Source organism: Poecilia mexicana, unplaced genomic scaffold (genome assembly GCF_051168715.1).
Source record: "Poecilia mexicana isolate PSO_F unplaced genomic scaffold, ASM5116871v1 scaffold_13, whole genome shotgun sequence".
In the NCBI taxonomy this organism is placed as follows: domain Eukaryota; kingdom Metazoa; phylum Chordata; class Actinopteri; order Cyprinodontiformes; family Poeciliidae; genus Poecilia; species Poecilia mexicana.
Window position 1 is genome coordinate 24,650,455 of NW_028263382.1, and position 22,957 is coordinate 24,673,411.

Here is a 22,957-nt window from a genome sequence, read left to right on the forward strand (position 1 = left end):
TTTCTTCATGTTTGTAGCTCTGCAAAAAAAGCACTTGTAAAGACACCACTGTGTGTGGCGAGACAAGAAAGAAAGAGTGTGCTAGCAGCTTAAGGAAGATGGAAATAAACGGACATCTTTCTAGAAAATGCTGAAACTCAGTCACCACCTTATATTTTGATCAGAATGTGAATGTGATTGATTTGGCCGCCCACCAACGCCGCGCGTCGCGATATCAACGGCTATTTTATTCTATTTTATAGAACAGTGTAACTACAAAACAAGCTGATGTGCGGCAGCATTTTTATTTTCTTGGTTCAGCTGAATTTGTTTGTTTTCTGAAGGTTGTGGTGCTTCATTTAGTCACAAGGAAACACTCATGGTTTTTGGCACTTTTAAAATAAAAAGGTTTAAAGGATGACTTTGCTTTAACCCCCCTAGTCCTTCGCAGGATGTGGGACATCTTCATACAGGTAACTGTCAGACTAAAAAAAACAAGTGGTTTATTTTTTTTTAAGAATAGAATAACAATATTTAGTTATAATAATCAAACGGAGGACAGAAATGTATAAAAAAAAAATGAACCGCACAATGATAAATGACTGGAAATACTGCATAGTACAAATGCCCCGTAGCTGTTTTTGTCTGCCCTGCTTCACAGGGTACAAAGGGCCTCCAGGGACAGACCGCAATGAGACACGCTCATCAGTTCTCTTTCCTCTGACCAAGGAAAACAGAAATCATCCAAAAACATTTCAAAATCTAACTTTAGGCTGTTGCTTCAAGGGCAAAACAAAGTCTGCAGCGCCGTCCTGCTTTTCAAGAACAAGCTCAGAATGGCTGGATAAAAATACCACGCGGTCTTTGATCCCTGGAAAAAAGAGAGAGAGGTGTCTGTCGGAAAAGTCAGTCTTGCTGGATTTTCCTAGTGTTATTCAGGTTCGCTGCTATTTGTGGTTTTGTCCCACTCTATGCTCTCCTCGCTGTGCGTGGGAGAGGGAAGGGCCTCGCCGGCCCCGGCGGGACGCATCCGGAGTCCCTGGAAGCGTCTGCACTCGGGGCAGATCCGGATGTGGCTGCAGCCCCTCGCCACCAGGGCGGCCTCCTGCGCCAGTCTGTGGGAGAGCGGCTCGGGCAGGCCGGTGCCCGCGCACAGTTTGCCGTTGCTGAGGCTGACGGCGGCGGCTCGCGCTCGACGTTCCTCCAGGGGCAGAGGTCGCGGCCGCATCAGCGACGCCGCCCGCCGGCGCCTCACCTGCAGGCTGTCCCGACACAACACGATCCCGTGCAGCTCCCGCAGCATCTCCTCACACACCGACTGCTGCGTGCGCACACGAGGAGGGGAGGGAGGAAAAATAAGAGAAGAGGATAGAGAGGGGGGGAGGGGGGGATAAGAGAGAAGAAGAGAAATGGAGAGAGGCCAGACAAGTCACTGACTGACTGACTCGGTAAGGACAGACTGACGGACGTCACGGACACACAGAACACACACAGGTTTCATGGTTATCTTTATGACCGGTTAGCAGCAACAAATACAAAGAATCACAACCACATGTTAATATGATAGTATCACTTCTAACATGCGCACATGACGCCACGTCAGTGATAGTTCTCCACCAGTTTGGGGCATTGGACTTTTTTTTTTTTTTTTTGTAACATTTAGCATTAACCTAAAACTTCAAAATATTTTATTAGAATTTCATGTGGTAGACAGGACGCACAAATTTGTTTTGCAAACATGAAAGGGCAATTTTCTTTAGCATTGTGATACGAAAATCTGAGAAAAATCCCAAAGGACGTGCAGCTGTTGTTGCATCAGAAGCGCTGAGCGATTAGGACTAAATATAAACACATCAAACATTTGTTTTTTTATATATCGCAACCTGTAAAAGCTGTTATTCCTCTTCACTTCAGTTTTAAATCCACTTTACTACTAAATGCTGGTTTCTGTTGTTCTATCCCCTTAAATCCCAATAAAACACAGTAAAGTTTATGGTTGATGCTTGAGAAAAATCCAAGAAGTACAAAGAGCTTTATAAAGTTGTACAGAGCGAATGCAAAGGTTTCCGGGCAAAGGAACAGACGTAGAACTGCATGCAGGTCTGAGTCCATTAACACTTCAAGGCACAAATGATTCACATTTGGAAATGAATGTTTTCCAAGCCTCTTTCCAGATTAAGCTGCAAATAAGCTTCTAAGGTCAGAAGTATAATTTAGATTTATCCTCCCAAACATGAGGAAATGCTTTATCACTGTACACTTTAAAAATATTCCTTAACCTGTGCTGACAGCCGATTATTAATGTAATGAACCGGGAGCTCAGAGGGGAAGAATAGATGCAACGCGCTAATGCAAAACCTCACGGCCCTTCACAGGGGAAGGAAGCAAAGTATGTCAAGGTCAAATATGCTTTTCCCACCTCATTTCCTGGGGCCTGCTTTAACATCCAAACAAACTCCAGCACAGCCATGAAGATCGCCACCAGCAGGCCGCACACGAGCACCACGAAGATCCCGCCGATGTTCTCCATACCCAGACCTGAGGAAAGGGCAAAGGTCAAGGAAATGAGGGAACGAAGAAGCAAACGGCGATTGATTACGGCGAGGATTGGCCTCAAACCTTTGGCCCGGTGGTCCTCCTCCTTTGGACACTTGCCACCCTCCCACCAAAACCTCTTGAGAATCTCCAAACGATTGTCCTCCTGAAGTTTGAGGATGGCGAGGTCAAACTCGTCGCGGTACACCGACCCTGAAGGGAGGAGAAAAGTTTCTTACGCCGGATGCTTAAAAGTTTCCAAAACCTGCAGAACTTTACGATACAGAACATAATCATATTTTCAAACGAGCCTATATCTGTGTGGCTGAAGCTGGTTTGGCAGTTAATTTGAAGATAAAATCAGAGGCAGGCCTTTTGACTGAACAATCCTGCGTCGGCCCCTGTTTTTTTTTTCTTTTTCTGAAGGCTCACTGTAGCGACGGCACTCACACCTAGTGGCATAAATTTCAGATTGCAATCAGCTGATTATGCCGCGCCTCTCCTACTCCTTCAGCTGAAAGGGAGAAGGTCCTTTCTGGAGCAGCAGAATAGCAGATTGCAAAGAGGAGAACTCAATGCATCTTCCACTCGTAGTTTGTACGTCAGAAAACCCTGACAAACTTAAATGATATGCATTTTTTCCCCCCTTTTAACTATGCGGTTTCATTATCCCATTCATTTTTCTGCTGATGCAAACTAGATATTTACATACCCTTTAATAGACAGATATTTTAATTGCCGTCTGAAATCAAATCAGAGTTGTTAAACTGTAATCGTTACTTTGATGATCTGTAAAATCTATCATTTTCACCCTTTACATTTATGTTCGCAGTAGAAGGCGCTCCACTGCTGGCTAACATTCCCGTCTGTCTTTGCTACATCGGCTGCTCTTTGTGCTGTTCTCAGACAGCTGTCCATTTGCCGTGCAGAGCAAAACTAAAACTTTCATTATTAAACATAAAGTTTTAAATGGTTTAAACAAAAATGCTAAGCTTATCCTCACACAGCTAACTGGAATGACGCTGAAATATGCTACAAGGAGAGAAAAGTGTTGTTAGCCTAACGATTTGGCAAACTGAGTTGCATGAAACTTCGTGAGCAGGAGGAAGGGATGAGTTGACTAAAGACTCTCAGTCTTAAATGTGGTCAAGCCTTCATCTGCGAATGCTTCCCAATCTGAAACCCTTAAGCAGTTTCATCAAACGCACAACATCTTGCTGCTCTGATTCATTTTGTCCACGTCCAAATTGGTCATGATGGATGCATAATGTCTTGTTTATGTATTTAAATGGAAAGAAATTACAGAAATGTGTAAATAGATTGGTATTCTACCATCCAAACAAACTCCAGTAGGCTGGTCTCCAGCACCAAGAGACGCCTGATCATGTTACACAGACATCATCATCCGTCTCAACCTTAAACTTGTTAAAATGCAGCATGTTAAAGCAGAAGCTCTTCTTGTTGGGACAAGAATATCTGACATCAGAGTCGTGTAAAATCACATTACTCTACTGGACTTTGTGTTCAGGCCTATACTTGACATTTTACTACTTTTAACAGGAATGGGATTCAATATCACCGAATTCTTGGTCCTAAAAACTTTAACTAGTATCTGGTTAAAAAATCTTGAGTAGGACATCACTAATGAGAAGACTTACTTATTATGTGTACATCCAACGTCACAAAAAGGATGCAGATTAAAACACTTGCATACCTTTTATAAATGAACTATTTTTAAGTATTTCTACTTTTGTATCTTCTGCAGAGTTACTGGTACTGATACTAGGATTTGGTTTTTTCAAAGGTTTTGCATATGACGGGATGTTTGTGCTGTTCTTTTTTTAAAACTGGCACCTTTCATTTATCTTCATTAGTGTTTTCCTCCTTAACTTGCACTATTTGCATTCCTGCTTAATGGTTCTAATTTGTATATTGTATTTTAATAGCACCTGCCCCAGGGCTAATGATGGAAATCAGACTCGGATCAGAGTCTGATCTAAAGAGCGTCTTGTCTTTAGAGTTCGGTGTGAAACATGAATGTTGAATTCAGAAGGACCGGCTCAGATTTAAGATCAAATACCCCAAATTGATTTCACAGGACATGTCCAGTGTCAGGCGTAAAACATAATCCACAGAAAAATGGAATTTTTATCTTGTAAACATCAAAGGATTTCAAATCTTATTTACTGAAGACGTATTCTTCCTCATGCCGCAGGAGATCAAAGTATCGCATCTAAATTCTCAGGAACATTTCTCAGGATACTTTAAACTCCCTCTCTGTCTCATCTTAGCAAAGAAATGGTTCTGTAAAAGCCCGGCTGAAAGTCTCGCTAGTTTCTCACTTTTTGCATCACTTTGTCCAAATAATAGGAGCCGATTGTTTGGCTATGCAGGGGCTTTACTTTTCAATTTAACCCTCCAATGCAACGCTTATGGTCCATTCTTCAGCTAATGCTCCTATTCTTCCTTTTCCTTTTCTAGGCTTCACAGTGAATTATACAGCACATTTAGGTGAAACCATCAGCCCCGGCCTCTGAAGTTGTCATTTTTACGCCAGGCCTCTTTTCTCCTTTTGCTCCACCAATAAACGTCGGCTCGCTCTCATCCGTAATTCCTCTCCCTCTCACCGTTCCCCGCTCACCCAGTGGCATGCCGATGCCGTAGCCCTTGGTGTCGAGCAGTCCTCCGATTTGAGTCAGGTTGCAGTTCCTCTGGCGGTAGTACTCGTTCATGGTGCTCTCCAGCAAGTAGGCGTAGTTGGAGTTCAGGACCCGGGCGATGCCCTCCTCGGTGCTCTTCACGAACACACTGGGCTGCTTGGAGTTCATGAAGTTCCACATGCGTTGGTAGGTCTGGTAGCGGGAGTTCTGCAGGGCGGCACGAGGGCGAGATCGGATCAGAACAAACAAACAGTCGGCTGCAAGAAGTCGGGCGGCAGAGGTTTATTAGCTGCAGATAAACATTTTCTGCCTTTGCTGATGTGGAGATGAGTTTTTATTTGTTTTCCCCTTTTCATTTTCTTGACTGATGGATTTATTCAAACTCCGATTCAGTGATTCTGCTTCGTCTGCTGCTTTTTTATTTCCCCCCCTTTGGCTGCACACGAGTTTCAATTTGAGTATCTACAGATTTTAGACCAAAGACTTCAAATGATATCGCTGCCTTTCGTACATGTGCTCTTGGCCAGTTTTCCCTGAGCTATTCGGGGTCCACTAAGTGTAAAAGCATCAAGGAGAGTCGGACTAATGTCTCCTTTCTCCTCTGTAACACCGTCCTTCACTGTCACTGTCTTTTTCTGTCTCTCTCTGAGGTCAAATATGCAGCAGATGAAAGAGGCTGGAATGGGATTTGGACAGCTGACTGACTCCTTGAGGAGGAGGATATTGGATGGCGGAGCGGGCAGGCAGGACAGAAATAAAACTTACGGTGAAAGGAGAAAGACAAGCAGGCGATAAGGAGGATCCCAACACTTACTGTCTGACTTATCGATCACAAGAGTTTTGGAAGTCAGAGCGAGCGCAAAGTTAAAATGGCAAGTTCACATCTAGTTTTCCTGTTTCAGATCTTACAGTTAATGCTGGTTATTCGTTATTTATTGGATATGTAGATAAGAAAGCAAAGAACAAATAAAACAAGAATCCAAATTTGAACTTATTGTGGATTTTCTCAACGGACACCAAGTGAAAATACGCATGTAGAAGAAACAAATACACACACACACACACACACCCGCGGCGTATTTAGATAAAACTGAGCGCTCCGCAGCAACATTGTTTTTGCAGCTGTCAATCGATATGAACTAAATGTTTCACTATTGGTTTGTTCAATTTGGTTGGTTCTGGCAAAATTACTATTTTTAAGATTAGTAATTAGATTTAAATTGAGCTTGAAGATGTAAGATTTGGTACAGGGTTTTTTTTTTTCCTTCGCCTGTGGAAATGCAAAACTCCTTTGCTGTGGACAGATTCACTGGTTCTTTTTCTAACTTCGCTCGGTGTTTCACTATGGGAATCGCCTCAGCGTGACCCAACTACGGAAGCTCCAATGACATCACGTCTGTCCGCGACAGACAGGTTGAGCCGTGACCGTGGCTCCACCCACCATCCAATATCACGGCCAACCTACCCCTCTCAACTCATTCTCGCTTTCTTCCCGTGTGAAGAACTACAACAAAGCTCCCTCAGCACATTCAGGCTAGCTTGGCTCTGCTTAACCGTTCTTAGGCGTTCCGTAAAGGAAGACGCCGCTGAACGCAGTACCAGGACAGGTCTGGACTGTGCTGGGTAAGTGCTTCCAAAGAAGCATTTTCTTTTTCGTTTGAAGCAGCTATCGCGTCGAGGCGGGCTGCTTTTATAGCTACTGTTTTAATTAACAGAGTAACTGTTGGCTAAGCTAACGCGTCAAGGCGGGCTTGGTAGCTGCTTAGCAGTACATCGCTAGCACAAACAGTTGTTAAAGTTCAGCTAACGTGTCGCGACGAGCGGACTTTATCTTCGGCTTTATAGCTAACGTGTTACGACGAGCTATAATAAGCTTTCGGCATGGCTACGGCTCCCGCCCCCACCAAAGGGTCGGAACCGACGGTTAAAGAGGGTGTATCCCGCTCGTGCCCTGCGTCATGCGGGGCCTCTATTTCGGGCAGGGACCCGCACCCTATGTGCATCGTTTGTATGGGCGCTAAACACGCTCAGGCGTCGCTGGCTGACCCTCAGGGGTGCCAGCACTGCTCGTCGATGCCAGAAAAAATCCTGGAAAGGCGGCTAAGAGTAGCTGTAGCTAACAGCCAGGACCCGTGCCTCTCGTCACCTTCAGCTGTTGCGGCGGGTGATAAGCATCAACCGCGAGCCTCTAAGAGCTGGGCGGACATGATGGAGGAAGAGTCCTCGCCCATGCCCCCTCTGTTTGAGGGTCTAATGGGGAGTGGGGAACTCGAAACGGGCTTGGAGGAGACGGAGGGTGACGCAAACTCCGACCTCCTCGATCTGGAAGACATGGAAGAAGAGGAAGATGACGTCTTCCCGGCTCAACTGTCCAGGCCGCCCAGCGGAGCGGAAATCGCCTCCCCTGGGGACAGTGACCTGTATGATGTGTGCAGACGGGCTGCTTTAAAGCTGAATATCCCCTGGCCAGCAGCCCAGGATGCAGGCGGTACAGAACGAGACTTGTATGATGGGAAGCGACTGCCACCAGTCTTACCATCAGCTAAACAGCTTTTACCAGCTGTTCCCGCCTGCATGAGAGAAATGAGCCGTTTCTGGTCTAGTCCATTTAAGAGCAAGCTCCCCACCAAGGGCTTCTCTAAACTGGAGATTCAGGGCATGGGTGAGTTGGGGCTGGCCGAACCCCCAACAGTGGAGCCTTCAGTAGCTTACCACCTTCACCCTAACCGCAGATCTGTGTCAGCATCATCAAGCATCTCGCTTCCAGGTAAAATAGATCGCCTCACTGCATCTATTTACCAGCGGATGTACAAATATGCTGCACAATCAGTGTGCTCGCTTAATGCAGTTACACTGTTGTCAGCCTATCAAGGTGAAATCTTGGAGGAGATGGGTCGTCAGCTGGACTCAGGGACACCAAACCCCACCCTTTGGGATGAGATATGTGTGGTGAACGATCTTATCTTGCGCTCCTCTAGAGGTGCCGTTCAAGGTTGTGGTCGTGTCATGGGACTGGCAGTCTCAGGGGAGAGGGCCTTATGGCTAAACCTGTCAGGCCTAAGTGACGCCCAAAAGGCTGAAATCATGGATTCAACCTATGACCCATCGAAAGGTCTATTTGGCCCCTCCCTGGAGAAAATGAGGGAAATAAGTACCCTCAGAAAACAGGAGGGAGAGGCTTTCAACCTTTGTTTGCCTCGTAAACCTAGCCAAACTCCTCCACCAGGACCGAGACCTGGCTTTGCAGCTGCTGCAGTGAGAGGACGGCAGGGTGGACCCAGGGCTCCAAGAAGGCCTGCCGCACAACCTCCCCAGCAAAATAAATCTGAGAACCCAAAACCATGGGGTAAGCATTCTTTTGCAGCGGCTGCTGCAAAAAATCGTCCATCTTACCCCATGGAGGGGAAAAAGAAGCGGGCCACCTAGCCCCTGTCTTTTTTCCACAACTTCTTCCTCGGAAGAGAGGGTTTTCAGACAGCAGAGCAAACCTCTCTGTCCAGTGTTCAAATTTTCCTGTGGTTCCCAGTTCATCAGGAGTCCTGTTAAATTCTCCCCCTCGTGTTCAGAGAGGGGAAATTTTGAGACAGACAACACAGTGTTTTCCAGCACTTCAAAACTGTCATGTAACACTTCACAGCACTTTGTCAGTGTCACCAAGCACTCACCAGTGCCCCCTTACACATTTTTCTGTTCTGGGGGAATCAAAGGAAATAAAAGAAGCTTTTCTGCAACCAGGCATGTTGCCGAGGGCAGGAAGCCCCCCACAAAAAAAGAAAAAAATTGCAGAAATAAATCCTTGTCATCCCCCTCTGTACCCAACAGAGGGAGCTGGCGCTCTCTGCATGACGGCAGAGCTCAGCAGTGCAGAGGGGATGACGTCACCCATCATGGCAGGCCCCCTCTCTGCTCAGACAGAGGAGTGGCGCGCATGCGCAGTCTCCCCATGGGTTTTGACCACAATTTCCAGGGGGTACAGACTGCAGTTCGCTGTGAGACCTCCGAGATTCAACGGAGTGCTAGTTTCGGTGGCCAACAGGGATTCGGCGCACGTCCTAGAGGACGAGATCGCATCCCTGCTGGCCAAGCAAGCAATCAGAGTAGTGCCAGAAGAAGAGGCTCATCAGGGCTTCTACTCACGCTATTTTCTCATTCCAAAGAAAGACGGCGTGTCATTACGGCCCATACTGGACCTGCGTGTGTTAAACAAACACTTACGCAAGTATACGTTCAGAATGTTAACGCACAAGACGCTGTGTCGCTCCATTCGCCCGGAGGACTGGTTTGTAACCATCGACCTCTCCGATGCATATTTCCACATAGCCATTTACCCCCCACACAGAAAGTTTCTCAGGTTTGCTTATCAGGGCACAGCCTACGAGTATCAAACAGTCCCGTTCGGGCTGTCATTAGCCCCGAGGGTGTTCAGCAGGTGTGTGGAGGCGGCGCTGGCTCCTCTGAGATCGAGCGGCATCAGAGTTTTTTCGTACATAGACGATTACCTCATTTGCTCTCCATCGAGAGATCAAGCAATGAGCGACTCTCGGGTGGTGTTAACCCACCTTATCAACCTGGGATTCAGAATAAACCAGACGAAGAGTCGCTTAATTCCCGTGCAATGCACGGAGTATTTGGGTCTCAGAATAAACTCCCTCTCCTACCGCGTTACGTTATCGGAGGGGAGAACCCTGTCATTCGCTCAGTGCATGGCGCATTTCCAGCTGGGGAAAGTCGTTCCATTCAGACTTTGCCTACGGCTCCTCGGCCTCATGGCATCAGTGATTTCCGTTGTCCATCTGGGACTGTTACGGATGAGGGATTTTCAGCGGTGGGTCGCTTCACTACGTCTATGTTCCCGCCGTCATCTGTACCGCAGGGTGAGAATAACACCTGCATGCGTGGCGGCTCTCCGACCATGGGGAAACCCAGCGATCTTCGCGGTGGGCATGCCCCTGGGTGCGGTATCATCCAGGGTTACTCTGACTACGGATGCGTCTCTGACGGGCTGGGGTGCAACTATGATGGGCAGAGCTGTGAACGGTCTATGGTCGGAAAGAATGGCACGGCTCCACATCAACATGCTGGAACTACACGCCGTGTTCCTAGCTTTGAAGCACTTCATGCCTTTGATGGTTGGCCGCCACGTCTTGGTAAAGACGGACAACTCCACGGTGGTGGCATACATCAATCGTCAGGGCGGGACCCGATCCATTCAGCTACACAGATTGGCCAGGGAAATAATTATGTGGAGCAGCACCAGATTTCTATCGGTTCGCGCGACGCATGTACCAGGAATTCTGAACAGAGGGGCCGATCTGTTATCCAGAGGCAGCCCCCTTTATGGAGAGTGGAAGCTGCACCCTCAAGTGGTGGAGCAGATCTGGCAGAGATACGGACGGGCTGCCGTAGATCTCTTCGCCTCATGGGAAAACGCTCATTGTCCACTGTTCTTCTCCCTGTCGGACCGAGACGCACCTCTGGGCATGGACGCGCTGGCTCACACATGGCCGAATGTGTTGCTCTATGCGTTCCCACCTCTGAGCCTGATATCCCCAACTCTAGTCAGAGTGAGAGAACAGGGTCTGTCCTTAATTCTGGTGGCCCCATGGTGGCCATCGAAGCCCTGGGTGGCAGAAATAATCCAAGTTCTGTCAGCAGAACCATGGGCCCTACCCATTCGCAGGGACCTTCTGTCTCAAGCTCAGGGGGAGATTTATCATCCACATCCAGATCGTCTGGCTCTCTGGGCCTGGCCCGTGAAAGGTGGAACCTAAATGCGACAGGTCTCCCTCCAGAGGTCATTGACACCATCCAGAATTCAAGGGCTCCGTCAACTCGTTCACTTTACAGTGGTAAATGGCGAGTTTTTGAGGAGTGGTGTGTGGAGAGACAGGTTATTCCTTTTCAGTGTTCTGTGGTGGAGGTCCTCTGCTTTCTACAGAGCTTGTTGGAAAAGGGCAAGGCCTTTTCAACTATTAAGGTTTATTTAGCTGCAATCTCAGCTTGTCATGTGGGATTTGGTGATAAACCTGTGGGGCAGCACCCTTTGGTGTGCCGTTTCATGAGGGGGGCGCGACGTAAGCTGCCCACCTCTAGGCTTTTCATGCCATTATGGGACCTCACTCTGGTACTAGAGGCCCTTTGCCATCATCCCTTTGAACCTTTGGAGGGTATTGGCATGAAATTGCTTACATTGAAAACTGCACTGCTCTTAGCTTTAACTACTGCTAAGAGGGTAGGTGAGTTACATGCACTGTCTGTCAGTCCTACTTGCCTACAGTGGGCACCGGGGCTCTCTAAAGTATGCTTGAGACCCAATCCTGCTTTTGTGCCCAAGGTGATGGACACGTCATACAGGTGTTCAATGGTGGAACTGCTGGCATTCCATCCACCTCCTTTCTCTTCAGCAGAAGAAAAGAGGCTTAATTGCTTATGCCCAGTGAGATCTTTGAAGGCTTATGTTGACAGGACAGCTGAATTTAGAAGAGCTGATCACCTGTTTGTGTCTTGGGCCACTTCTCATAAGGGCAAACCTATCTCTCGCCAAAGGTTAGCACACTGGATTGTGGAGACTATATCTCTGGCATATAGATGCTCAGGGTCAAAGCCACCTGAAGGGGTGAGGGCCCATTCTACCAGGAGCATGGCCACCTCTTGGGCTTTGTTCCGGGGTGTGTCTGTCCAGGACATCTGTGTTGCAGCCAGTTGGGCTACACCACACACGTTTGTGAGGTTTTACAGGCTGGATGTTGCCCAATCATCATTGGCGCACACAGTGCTTGGGGCTGGCTCATCAGGCTGCACCTGAGTCCTGGATATGAATCGCTGCCAAGCATTGCTTCGGGGTCAGCATGCAATTCGGGAGTTGGCCATATCTCCCATAGTGAAACACCGAGCGAAGTTAGAAAAAGAACGTTGGGTTACTTAACGTAATCCCTGGTTCTTTGATAACAGAGTGAGGTGTTTCACCAACACATCCCTTCTTGCATGGGCACGGAAAGAAACCTGCTTAGAATGAGTTGAGAGGGGTAGGTTGGCCGTGATATTGGATGGTGGGTGGAGCCACGGTCACGGCTCAACCTGTCTGTCGCGGACAGACGTGATGTCATTGGAGCTTCCGTAGTTGGGTCACGCTGAGGCGATTCCCATAGTGAAACACCTCACTCTGTTATCAAAGAACCAGGGATTACGTTAAGTAACCCAACGTTTTCCATCAGCTTCCAGTTGATCCTTAGTGATTCCTGGGATGTCTTTAATTTCCCATCTATTTTCCTCCAATCTATGCAATATGACTTGGATATGGTTGAAACTTCTGTGTAACTTAATGTTCCAACATGACGACGATACAAAATAGATCAATAAATTAACGGTAAAATTTGGCACGACCTTCTGAAGTCACTGAATTCGACTGTGCGGAAAGTATCTGAACTTGCTTAAAGATACGTTTGCGAAATCCGTCAATTTGATGGGCGGCAGAAAATCCACCAGTAATTCACACAGGAACTTGTGCGCCTAATTATTTATTACCTTTAAAAAATCTTTGAAATTGTAAGTTGTGTAAGATATCCACAACAAGAAAGAAACCGCTCAAAATGAAAAGCAACCACATTAGGATGAGACTGATGCACATAGTTTCGACTGGAAACTACGAGTTGAGAAGAAAAGCCACTGGAATATGAGCTCCCACCATAAAGAAAGTCATAGTGGATCCTCCATGCATGGTGCCGTACTCTATCGCTGTCTGATCCGCCAGGTCGTCCACCGACTCTATTGGCACCTCCATCCTTTGAACAGTCAGGAAGGCGGCCAAGTTGGCGGTGTACGAGGAGATGATGATTAATGTGAAGGCCCACCTGTGGAGGAGGGCAGAGATAAAGAACATATGTATCCATCTATGAATTTATGCAAAAGCAGACTGCTGTATGAAGATGAATTATCGTGGCGAAAGCGTGGGAAGATTAAAACAACTCCACACCTGAGAGGAGAAAACACGGCAGGAGGTTTCAGCTGGACGGATGGAGGGGGTCGGTGGAAATGGATGGAGAAATGGGGCGACGGTTGGTTAGGATGCAAAAGCAGACATGAAAAGAAAGACGGAGTCTCAAATGCATAAGAGATTTTTGAAAACTGACATCCTGAAACTCTGGAGTAACGACACCAGAGCCGCCCCAAATCAGAGAAAAATGTTTGAAACAAACAGAAATGAAAACAGGAAACAACACAAGTTGTTTCACTTTGTTAGGAAACTAGAGAATTTAAATTTTTGTTATATGTGACACAAATTGAACAAACTGGATTGTTTAACTGTCATTGCAAATTGTAGATTTAGTTTAACTGTCCTTCAGTTCAGTTCCCCTCATGTCAACAGCCAGTTTAAAAGACAGACACAGAAATATACGATCTAATAAAGTAGTTCACACCAATACAACATGCTCATACAGACAAGGTTCAGTGATGAACAGTTCAATTTTTCAGAGGTTTTCAAATCCAGTAAGTGTGAAACGTCACCACTTTACCAGGAACAGGATGTTACTCAGTCATTCATCGTCAATGCAGCTGCAGAAACTATTTGCAAGTGCTCGCTGTGTAACACATGTGATAACAATGTCCTACATTTTTATCACCCCAAAACTTTTTTGTTTTGTTTTGAACAGTTCCAAATAGTTCATGTATGTCGAAAACTTTGATGCTTCTGAAGGAAGCTGAAAATGAAATTCATTTCACAGCACAACCAAAATGAAGCACCCAGTCCACCAGAAGGATGGCTTCGTCAAAAGCAGAATAATGTTTCTGAATCCCTCAGCGAGACTCCAGACCTGAATCTGATTGAAAAGCTGTGGCGTGATCTGAGAGGGCGGCGCGCAGGAGATCTGACAGAGGAGGATCAGAAAAGACTGCCGAGTCAAGATGTGGCATGCAGATTGAGTCCTACCCAACAAGGCTGAAGGCTCATGATAAAATCAAAAGGTGCTTCAACAAATAAGACTGCTTATGCAAGCACATTATTGCAGCATATTTTCTAAGTTTCCTCTCTAGACGTACTGCAGCTTTTCGTCCTCTTAAGATGTACAAGTTGTAGATCATATTATAAATTATAAAATGTCTGAAATTATTTGTTATATTATAGAAACCTGGGATTTCAACAGGGATGAATGGACTTTTTATATCTAACATTCTTCTTTTCCTGGTTGGTTGATCAGGAAAAGAAGAATGATTTCATTCATTTACTTGAAATGTATTCACGTGTAATTGTATTTATTTATATTTTCATGTGTATGCAGTATTCTATAGTGAATAAATCCATTTGCATTTTAGTAATTTTAATGGTTTTTTGTGCCTCTACCACATCCTTTATATTATTGTTCATGTACCAGTACCCTATAATGTCCCACCTTTCTTAAATAAAAACACTATTAGTTTACTTCTAAGAGAAGCTTTTACTCCTGGTTCTTTTCTGTAATATGTTTGTGCAAATTTATTGTACCTGGTTTCCCAGGTCATTGTTTTATGTATCTGCTTTATGTGGTGCGTCACAAAAATATTCCAACGTCAAACAACTTTATTGTGTTTTGGTACTTTACAAAGCTCAATTAGTTTTATTTGAATTCTACTTGGTGTCGATAATAAAACTCACATTCTTCCAGAAGTCAGCCGTTTAGTAAAGAGAGTGCACCTGTGCAGTCGCAGGTGGTTTACTTCAGTGTGCTAAATACAAATGCATGCCACACTTTTCAGGTTTTATTTACAAAACATTCACAAAAAAAATTGAATTTTTTTTTCCTGCCATTTCACAAATATGTATTCTGTGTTCTGTTACGACGAAAATCCCCCCAAAATCATGAGGTTTTTGGTAATAATGCGTCTGTCAAAACAAGGTTAATGGAATAAGATACCGGGGGTATTTATTTGATCCTCTGGTTTTTTCTGAACACTTCAGTTCAGGTCTTAAGTTCTGTTTCAGTATTACGGCCATCATTAAAATAAATAATCAGGTGCTGGTAAAGCATTTTTGAAGACACGGTTGCATGTTGTTTTTTTTTTTTTAAAAGTAGAACTACAACAATCACTGTTCTTGAAGTGGTGGCAAGGGCAAACAAAAGATGAAATGCAATTCATGTTGCAGCAAAAGTAGGTCAGAGCAGAGCTGAACGCGCGTTAGGTTTGTGGATTTGAAAGCTGGAAAAAATTGCCAGTACTAACCACACTCCACTGACGCAACGTGTTGACAATGCTCTGGGAGCGATGGTGGATCCCTGCTGCATGAATCCGCCGACAGGGAACCAGAAGCTGTTGCCGAGCGAGTACTGGTTGATCAACAAGTTGCAGCGTCCCTTCAGACAGGGGTGGGGGTTGTACCATTCGTACGGCGTCAGTCTGCAGGGGAACAGGAGAAGCTGGAGGTTACATAAACATTCAGAGTCTGGAGGAATGAATCAGAGAGAATAAACCCAAGACATAAAGAGGAGCAAACGACAAGGAGCAAAGAGATTGGAGCAACGAAGTGAGCACAAAGTCGCCTTGGCTCTCCAGAGAGACAAACAGCTTTCCTTTCAGTCCCCACAGTGCAGCTCGCTTTAATCACAGGGAAACAGGCTGTGAATTTTGAATACACAAAGCAACATGGGAAAAATCGGTTGTGTGCAACACTGAGAGATTAGATTATTTGCAGATATCTTGCTCAAATTTGAACTACTGTGTGATTTGTCTCCAAAACAACTAAATTAGGAAGCTATATGGAAGACCTCTGAGGTTATTTTATAATTCGTGCTGCATATCATCAACCGAGAGCTCCCCAAAGGTTTTATGTGCCAGCTGATCTGGGATCACTTACACTTATCCTGCAGCTTGTTATTCAAATATAAGTTACACTTCTTTTGTTACCAGATTGCCTCTTTTAATATTTATTGGTGAACTTTCTGTTTGGCTACTGCTGCTGGATACCAAATTCCCAAGACATTTATAAGGTTCAATCTAATCTCATCCTACCGTTTCAGCAGCAGATCTACCAGTACTCTCCCTGGCCAGCAGGTGGCAGTGTGGTTCTAACGACCCGCCGCTTAGAGCAGAGCGTTTCCTTTCCCTGTGGTGTTGCAGATCAACCACAAAAACTTAAAAGAAGTGAGGGAACAGACACCTGTTTCCTGTTCTGCGTATCCCCCAAACAACTCTTCTTCTTTTTGTTTTTAATCTCTGTAGTCAACCCTTTGTTCTCCTCTCGTCCTTTTGTCTCATTCTCCTCTGTAAAGATCAAGCTTACCCTTACCTGGCCACTAGAAAGAGGACGCAGCTGACGGCCAAATAGGCCAGAAGCATGAAGAGCCAGACGCCAGGGGAGAAGGGATCTAGGAAGGAGAAGTAGCCCGGCCGACGTCCCTGAAACACAACACACACACAGATAACTGTGTAATGCTTACAGCAATATTACCCCAACTCCTCAGATTTAACAACAAACCTCTCTGAATGTAAAACCCAGCTTTTAGCCAGACTCAAATCAATAAATTGGTTTGAGTTCAATTTGTTTTGCTAAGAAGAATTGACAAAGCTGTGGAAAGTTCAGAGACACACCGTGAAAGACTTGCAGCTGTAAACGCAACAAAAGGTGATTCTCCATATTAAAAGGACGGACATAAATTCACAGGACTGTAAATAATAAAAAAAAACAACTTTTAAATTCATGTTACTGTAATCACACTTGAAAACTGTACTATTCTCTCTTGAGCCATCAAATAAAATCCCAACAGCACAGTGAAGTTTGTGACAGCAACATGGAAAAAAAAAACGTCGAGACGTTCAAAACGAGTATAAATACTAAAACGGTGCAGACAGAGCAAAAAGTGAACTAATTGGCATTTTCAAGTGTCTCTCCTGTTCAACCAGAAGAGCGCTGACTCCCTCGCTTGAGGCCGGTTTAGTCTGCGTAGCTAACATTAGCTGCTCCCTGCTTTGCTTTGGAGAAGGCAGAAAAAGGTGACTCCTACCGTAAATAAAGTGATTTCAATGCGATAAGCGCAGATCTTCCTGTCCTAAACAGATAGCACTGTAATTATGTGTATCTCATTTGCATGTATGAAAGCACAAACTCAGCCTCCCATGAAATGTCAACAGAGTGGCACAGAGCTGTAAAGTGATACACCAACAGAGATAAGAGGCTTTGCTTCCCAGAATCGGCTGCTTTAAAAAAAAAAACACTTTTGCCTTGCAAAAATATGAACACCTCATGTTAGAGCCACAGACGTCTATGCATTTTATTAAAGTTTAATGTGAAAGACCAAAACAAAGCAGTCGAGGATTAGTAAATGGAAGAGAAATGCCTCGATTTTCAACATGTACCAATAAAAAAGCTGACAGAATGTGGCTTCCATTTGTATTCAGCTCCCTCGTCTCGGAAAACCTCAGGTAAGATCCAGGGGACCCAACTAGCCCTCAAAAGTTTCTTAATTAGTTAACGGAGCCCGAATACGGCTGCTCTATAAAGCCCTCAAATATTTATGAGGTGAGATCAGCTAAGCTACTTTATGAAGGCCGGAAACACACCAGGTCAGGGACAGTTTGCTTAAAAGCAAAGTTAGTAGATAAGACAATACTTTTGGACATTTCGTGGGACATTGTTCAGTCCATCATTCGTTAGCAGAAAGATTATGGCACAACTGCAAATACGCATTATTCAGAGAAGCAGCCGAGAGGCCCAGGGTTGCTGCAGGAGCTGCACAGATCCACAGCTCAGTGAGGATAATTTGTAAGCAGGATGAGTATTAGTCATGGATGACTAAGGTTTTATATGTATATTTAAAACAGATGACTCTAGAAAATGAGACACCATGTCTCAGTGAGATTTACCTGTATGTAAAAAGGTGATTATAAAATATAAACATGCTCTGAAACCAGAAGAGAGGCAAGAGGAAAACCATTGCTGAGGGGAAGGCACGAGGATTTGTGTCGAAAAACTGCAGTAAGTCATGTAGAGGACAGTGCAAGTGTGTGGAAGAAACAAAAATTGAATTTTTTGGCAAGCAAGACACGGCGTGTGCAGGAGCACTGTAAGACAGAGAGATGGTGGCGTCATGCTGTGGGAACGCTGAAAAGAAAAATGAGCAAAACTTTCAGAACCAAGCACCGACACACAAAATGTGGCTCAAGTATTGACTTGATAGAAATCAAATACATACTGTGTTCTTCAAATCTATATTAATCAGAAATGATGAAATCTGATTTTTTTTCATACCTCTTCATAATTACTGAGTACTTGAACAAAAGGAAACATAAACTGTTGTTTGTAATTCATGCATTTGGTGCAGTTTGCTTTACACTAAAACTACTTGATACAGTCTAAGGTCCAACCATAAAAACCAAGTGGAGGTCAGAATGATTAAATGAAGTTCAGTCAACAGGCAGTATTTGGTCTTCCTAGAAGGTAACATGCATTACAGGGAGAGGGTTCAGATAATCAACTGAACCATTATGGCTGCATTAAGCATAAATTCATTTCCATGACCTATACTTGACTTCCAGCAGGCCTGGGGTGAACAGCAGCCACGTTCAGAGGGGAAAAAAAGGGAAGAAGATTAATAGCTCTGACTCGGGCAATAAGGCTAGCAGTGCCGAAGCAGCTACAGGGCTGCTATATATCTGTTTGGATTGGTTAGCGGGATATAAAGTAGCTAAAATAAGGTCGGCAGTCAGCGGACCAGTGGGAAACCAGGGGCTAATTTCTAATGTTTCATTATCCATCGCCAGCAGCTTTTGTCCTCTAAATGAAACCAATTACAGATGAACCGACGTCAGAGCGCGTCCGCATGCATATTCATACGAGTTTGTGAACGCTCACACCGTATTTCTCTCCTGCAAATTCACTAAGAGAACATTAGCCGTTTACACACAGCCGCACAATCCACCATCTGCTAACGACCGGGAAATGGACGTGGCTGTCGGGGCAGGGAGGGCGCTCAGAGAGCGGAGGTGATCGAGAAACTTGACTGAGCGCTATTAGAAGACAAAGGCATAACACGTCGTGTAGAAATTGCTTATCCTCCATTTCAGAAACACTCTGGAGCCCACGTGAACAAGCCTAAATCACTTTTATGGAAATATACTCAATTAAGTGTTCCTAGGAGACCTCACGCAAGCTGGAACAAAATATTGATAGATTTCTGAGGCTCTTCAAAATCAAATCTGAGGCAAAGAGGGGAGTGGAATTATTTCGTCGGGCGTTTGTTATGCTAAAAGACACGTGCAGAGACGGAAGAAACTCATTAATGCGACCGTAATCACTTGTGTTTGAGCCTGGTTACGGAAATCGGGGGCAAAGAGTGGGATTCACTAACACTTTGAACAAGATTCAAATCAGTGTGCCAGTCACAATGCGCACCGTTCCATCTGCAAGGGGTAATTGCTTGTGACGATAATGATGATAGTGGTTTGGAAACAGACGAGCAGAGAGCTGAAGCACACAATGGCCTTCTTGAAGGTAAGAGTGCTGCTGCAGGGAGAGAGATGCTGCCAAGTCGCCTTCAGCTGGCACCAGGGGTTGTGCTGACGTGAGTCTTCCTGTTTGCTCGTTCGGTTTGGTGCATGCTGAAGAGGCGCTTTGCGAACTGCTGGCCCCCGCGTGCCCGCGTCTTAAGTTCCCACCAAGGTGCTGTTACTATGCTAAAACGGAGCCGAGGAGGTGAGGGACTCCCGTGCTAACAGATGGCAGAGAGAGGGTGCCGGAGAGATAGAGGACAGGCGGGGAGAGGCGGGAAAGAGGCAGAGATTACAAGGACAAAAGGGAAAACAGCTGGAGACCGTGCTGCTCAGGAAATCTCAATTTTTGTGCGTTAAAATGTTTGCTTTAGGACTCAAACAAAGTTGTGTTTTTCCAAGGGCTGAATGGGATCGTCCAAAGTGAGGCAGAAGCAGACGCACTAATGAGCACTCTGTGGAAACTGCATGAAATGTTCCTCTTTTCAAAAGAATGTCATGAGTTGTTTCCTCAGGAGACATTTTCTCCTTTAAATATCCCATTTTGCGTACACTTAAGTAAAAGAAACTTTGTGCTTTGATAGTTTTGGTTCGCTCTTTGTGCTCTTCAAAGACTTTTTTTTTTCCCCTCTCCACTCCAGTTCTGATAAAATAACTCTGCACTCAGCACCAAACAGCAGAGGCACGAGGATAGTGATTGGCTCAAGAAGGCAGCAGGACATTTTGAAGCAGAGTGGTCAAATTTAGTTCAGACTAAAATCGATAAAAGAAGGAGAGCTGGAGAGACTGACGGGAATTTAGAAAGAGACCAATCTCATCTGTTTGGTTGCAATTTCAGCTGCAAAATGTCAGAAGATTCACCGATTAATATCAGAGGCACTCGGAACAAAAGGAAACCTCAAACAGTAGACTTTTAAGGACTGGAACACGTTTGTGATCTGATGTCAGCTGTAAGCAGGGATATCCGGTTTTCAAGTTGTAGGAAAGACAAGTGGAAGCATCAAATAAAACAGAGTCTAATATAAAATGAGGTGTTTTGTGGAGTTAAGTAATTGGAGGTTGAAATTCAGCTAATGTGTCCTTTACTCTGATGTTCGCAGTGAAGAGTCGACCGGCTCCAGCTCCACCTTTAAACCCTCTGCATGTGCAGCAGTTCATATCTAAACAGTTATTTTGTGAAAACTCAATCCAATTTAATCTAAGACTCCACTTTTGAGTGAAATCAAAGTCAGAAATACTTTATTCATTTCACACTGAAATAAAATATTGTTGCAAAACAAACCATCCATCTTCCTCACTGCACGTTATGACTTTTTATTTTTGTACTTTTATGATGTAAAGAACTTTGAACTGCCTAGTTGATGAAATGTGCTACACAAATAAACATGATTGATTGATAGATATTAAAGTGGATCCAAAGAGAACTGTTGTTGGGTTGCTGTTATTTTTAGAGGCAGCATAAAACTTAAAACTGAGGTACAGGAAACATCTCCAGTTCCTGAGAACTACGGCAACCTTTAGTTGCAGAGAGGCTCCTACAAACCTAGATCAAAGACTCAATTACCTCATTGGGGTGTCATTAAGTTCGATTGAGACGCCTGTAAACTTGAAACGCCTAACCCTTTTGCCAACCACAACCTGTATCAGGCAGATTATCTTATTTGCAAAGTGTTAACTCATTTTTCTTGGAATATGTATTAGCTAACAGATACTGCATTCCAAACAATAGTTGGCAATGTTAGTGATAATGTGATAAGGTTAGGGAGGGAAAAAAAACTTTTGAAGTTGCACAAATACTTGACAATCACTTTAAAAAATCTGATATAATTTTTGCGACAGACTGGCGACCTGTCCAGGTGAACCCCGCCTCTCGCCCGAAACGTTTGCTGGAGATAGGCACCAGCGCCCCTCCTGACCCCACTAGGGACAAGGGTGTATAGAAAATGGATGGATGGATGATATAATTTATTTTACTGTTTAAAAAAAAAATCTATTGCATTTTTGCCAAACTGTCCTCCAGTCGTTAGATGGTAAGAGTTTCGCAGAAATGATTTTTTTCAGGTTGCTTAAATCGGCTTCAATCCAACGTGGAGCTTCAACAACTTCATCTATTTCAGCAGCCCAGTTCAGCAGCACTTCACTGCCTGAACAATTGTGTTGTCTACCTTTTGTCTCACAAGTACAACCTGTGCCAATGCAAGATCTCACAGGGTGAAGGAGGTTAAAGAAACAAAGGCACCTCCAGATGGTCTGGGATTTTGCTCTTTAAACTCTGTTCTTAGAGATGTATGGAGGGAGAATAGTATCTTCATTTTGTAAGGTTAGTGTGTAGCAGATTGTCAGCACCTTTGCACACGTGTGTGTGCGCGCGCGCATCTTTTAAATCTTGTCAGCAGCTGTCTTTGCTGTCAGTCAGCTACGGCACGGCAGTTTCGGTACGCTCTCGGACGAGCACCTCTGCTCCCCCTGCACAGAAGCAGCAGGTGGTTGACTGCAGACGGGCAAAACACGGCAACCGCAAGCCGTGAGGTATTAATCGCTCAAGGGGAGATAAATGCTCCAAAGAGGCAGAAGGCTGCGGTATTGACGGGAATAGCTGCTTCGGCACGTGAATCAGACTCGGAACGAACCGAATGTGATTTTATAAGGGTTCAGTAAAGCAATACGTTGCCCCATCTTCTTACACATAAACATTTGCTGCCATGCATAAACTGTTTTTATTAAGGCAGTGAATCATTTTACGGGCGTTCATCCCTCCCTTAAGACGATAAGAGGATATGAGGCAAATCAAAGGGTGCGCAAAGATGCAGACAGAAAAACAAAATCCTTTACGACCTGCTTCCATGAAGAAATCAAAGCAAATAAGCCTAAAACCCATGCCTTCGACAATAAGCGTACTCTTGTTTTTCCTCTTGGCACACAAATTAGCGAGTTGGACGTGTAACTTTTACTGCCCTTGTTCTCTCGCACCTTCCCATCACCCGGATTGCTCCTCTCCGTTTTCTCCCCCCCCGCCCCCCCGGGGGAGTCGCCTACATGCCAGGAAGGTGACTGAAGATGCTGGTGAGGTTATCCAGTCAAGGTTTTCACCAAGTCATCCGGCCTCTTGGTATTCATACCACACCGTCACCCCCGAGGCAACAGAAGGGTTCATCTCCTGAATACTGACTCAATGAAAGAAACTTCCTTTTGTCATTTTACCTCACACACTCACCTGCTCGCCTCTCTGCTCTGATTTCTTTGTCCTCTCTCTGCTCAGCTCCTGCCTCTCTTTCCTCCCGTTTCTTTCCTCATTCCCTTTTATGTTGTCTTCCTTGCCATCCCTC

At 45.0% G+C, this 22,957-nt stretch overlaps 2 protein-coding genes across 2 annotated transcripts in view; one reads left to right on the top strand and one right to left on the bottom strand.

The window, feature by feature from the left end:
* Positions 1 to 516: 516 nt before the first annotated feature.
* The window catches only part of grik4 (glutamate receptor, ionotropic, kainate 4), a 198,448-nt gene continuing 176,007 nt past the window's right edge, over positions 517 to 22,957 (bottom strand). Inside the window, exons 13-19 of the mRNA XM_088011928.1 lie at positions 16,435 to 16,544; positions 15,372 to 15,545; positions 12,859 to 13,024; positions 5,156 to 5,381; positions 2,599 to 2,727; positions 2,399 to 2,517; positions 517 to 1,300 (exon numbers count right to left, since the gene is read on the bottom strand). Of these exons, the coding sequence (XP_087868054.1) occupies positions 911 to 1,300; positions 2,399 to 2,517; positions 2,599 to 2,727; positions 5,156 to 5,381; positions 12,859 to 13,024; positions 15,372 to 15,545; positions 16,435 to 16,544 (1,314 nt within the window). The 3' untranslated portion in view covers positions 517 to 910. The remainder of the gene's footprint in view (positions 1,301 to 2,398; positions 2,518 to 2,598; positions 2,728 to 5,155; positions 5,382 to 12,858; positions 13,025 to 15,371; positions 15,546 to 16,434; positions 16,545 to 22,957) is intronic.
* On the top strand, positions 6,480 to 9,885 carry LOC148155836 (uncharacterized). Its single transcript, XM_088011926.1, has one exon. The coding sequence runs from the start codon at positions 7,056 to 7,058 to the stop codon at positions 8,598 to 8,600; it is 1,545 nt and encodes a 514-aa protein (XP_087868052.1). The 5' UTR covers positions 6,480 to 7,055; the 3' UTR covers positions 8,601 to 9,885.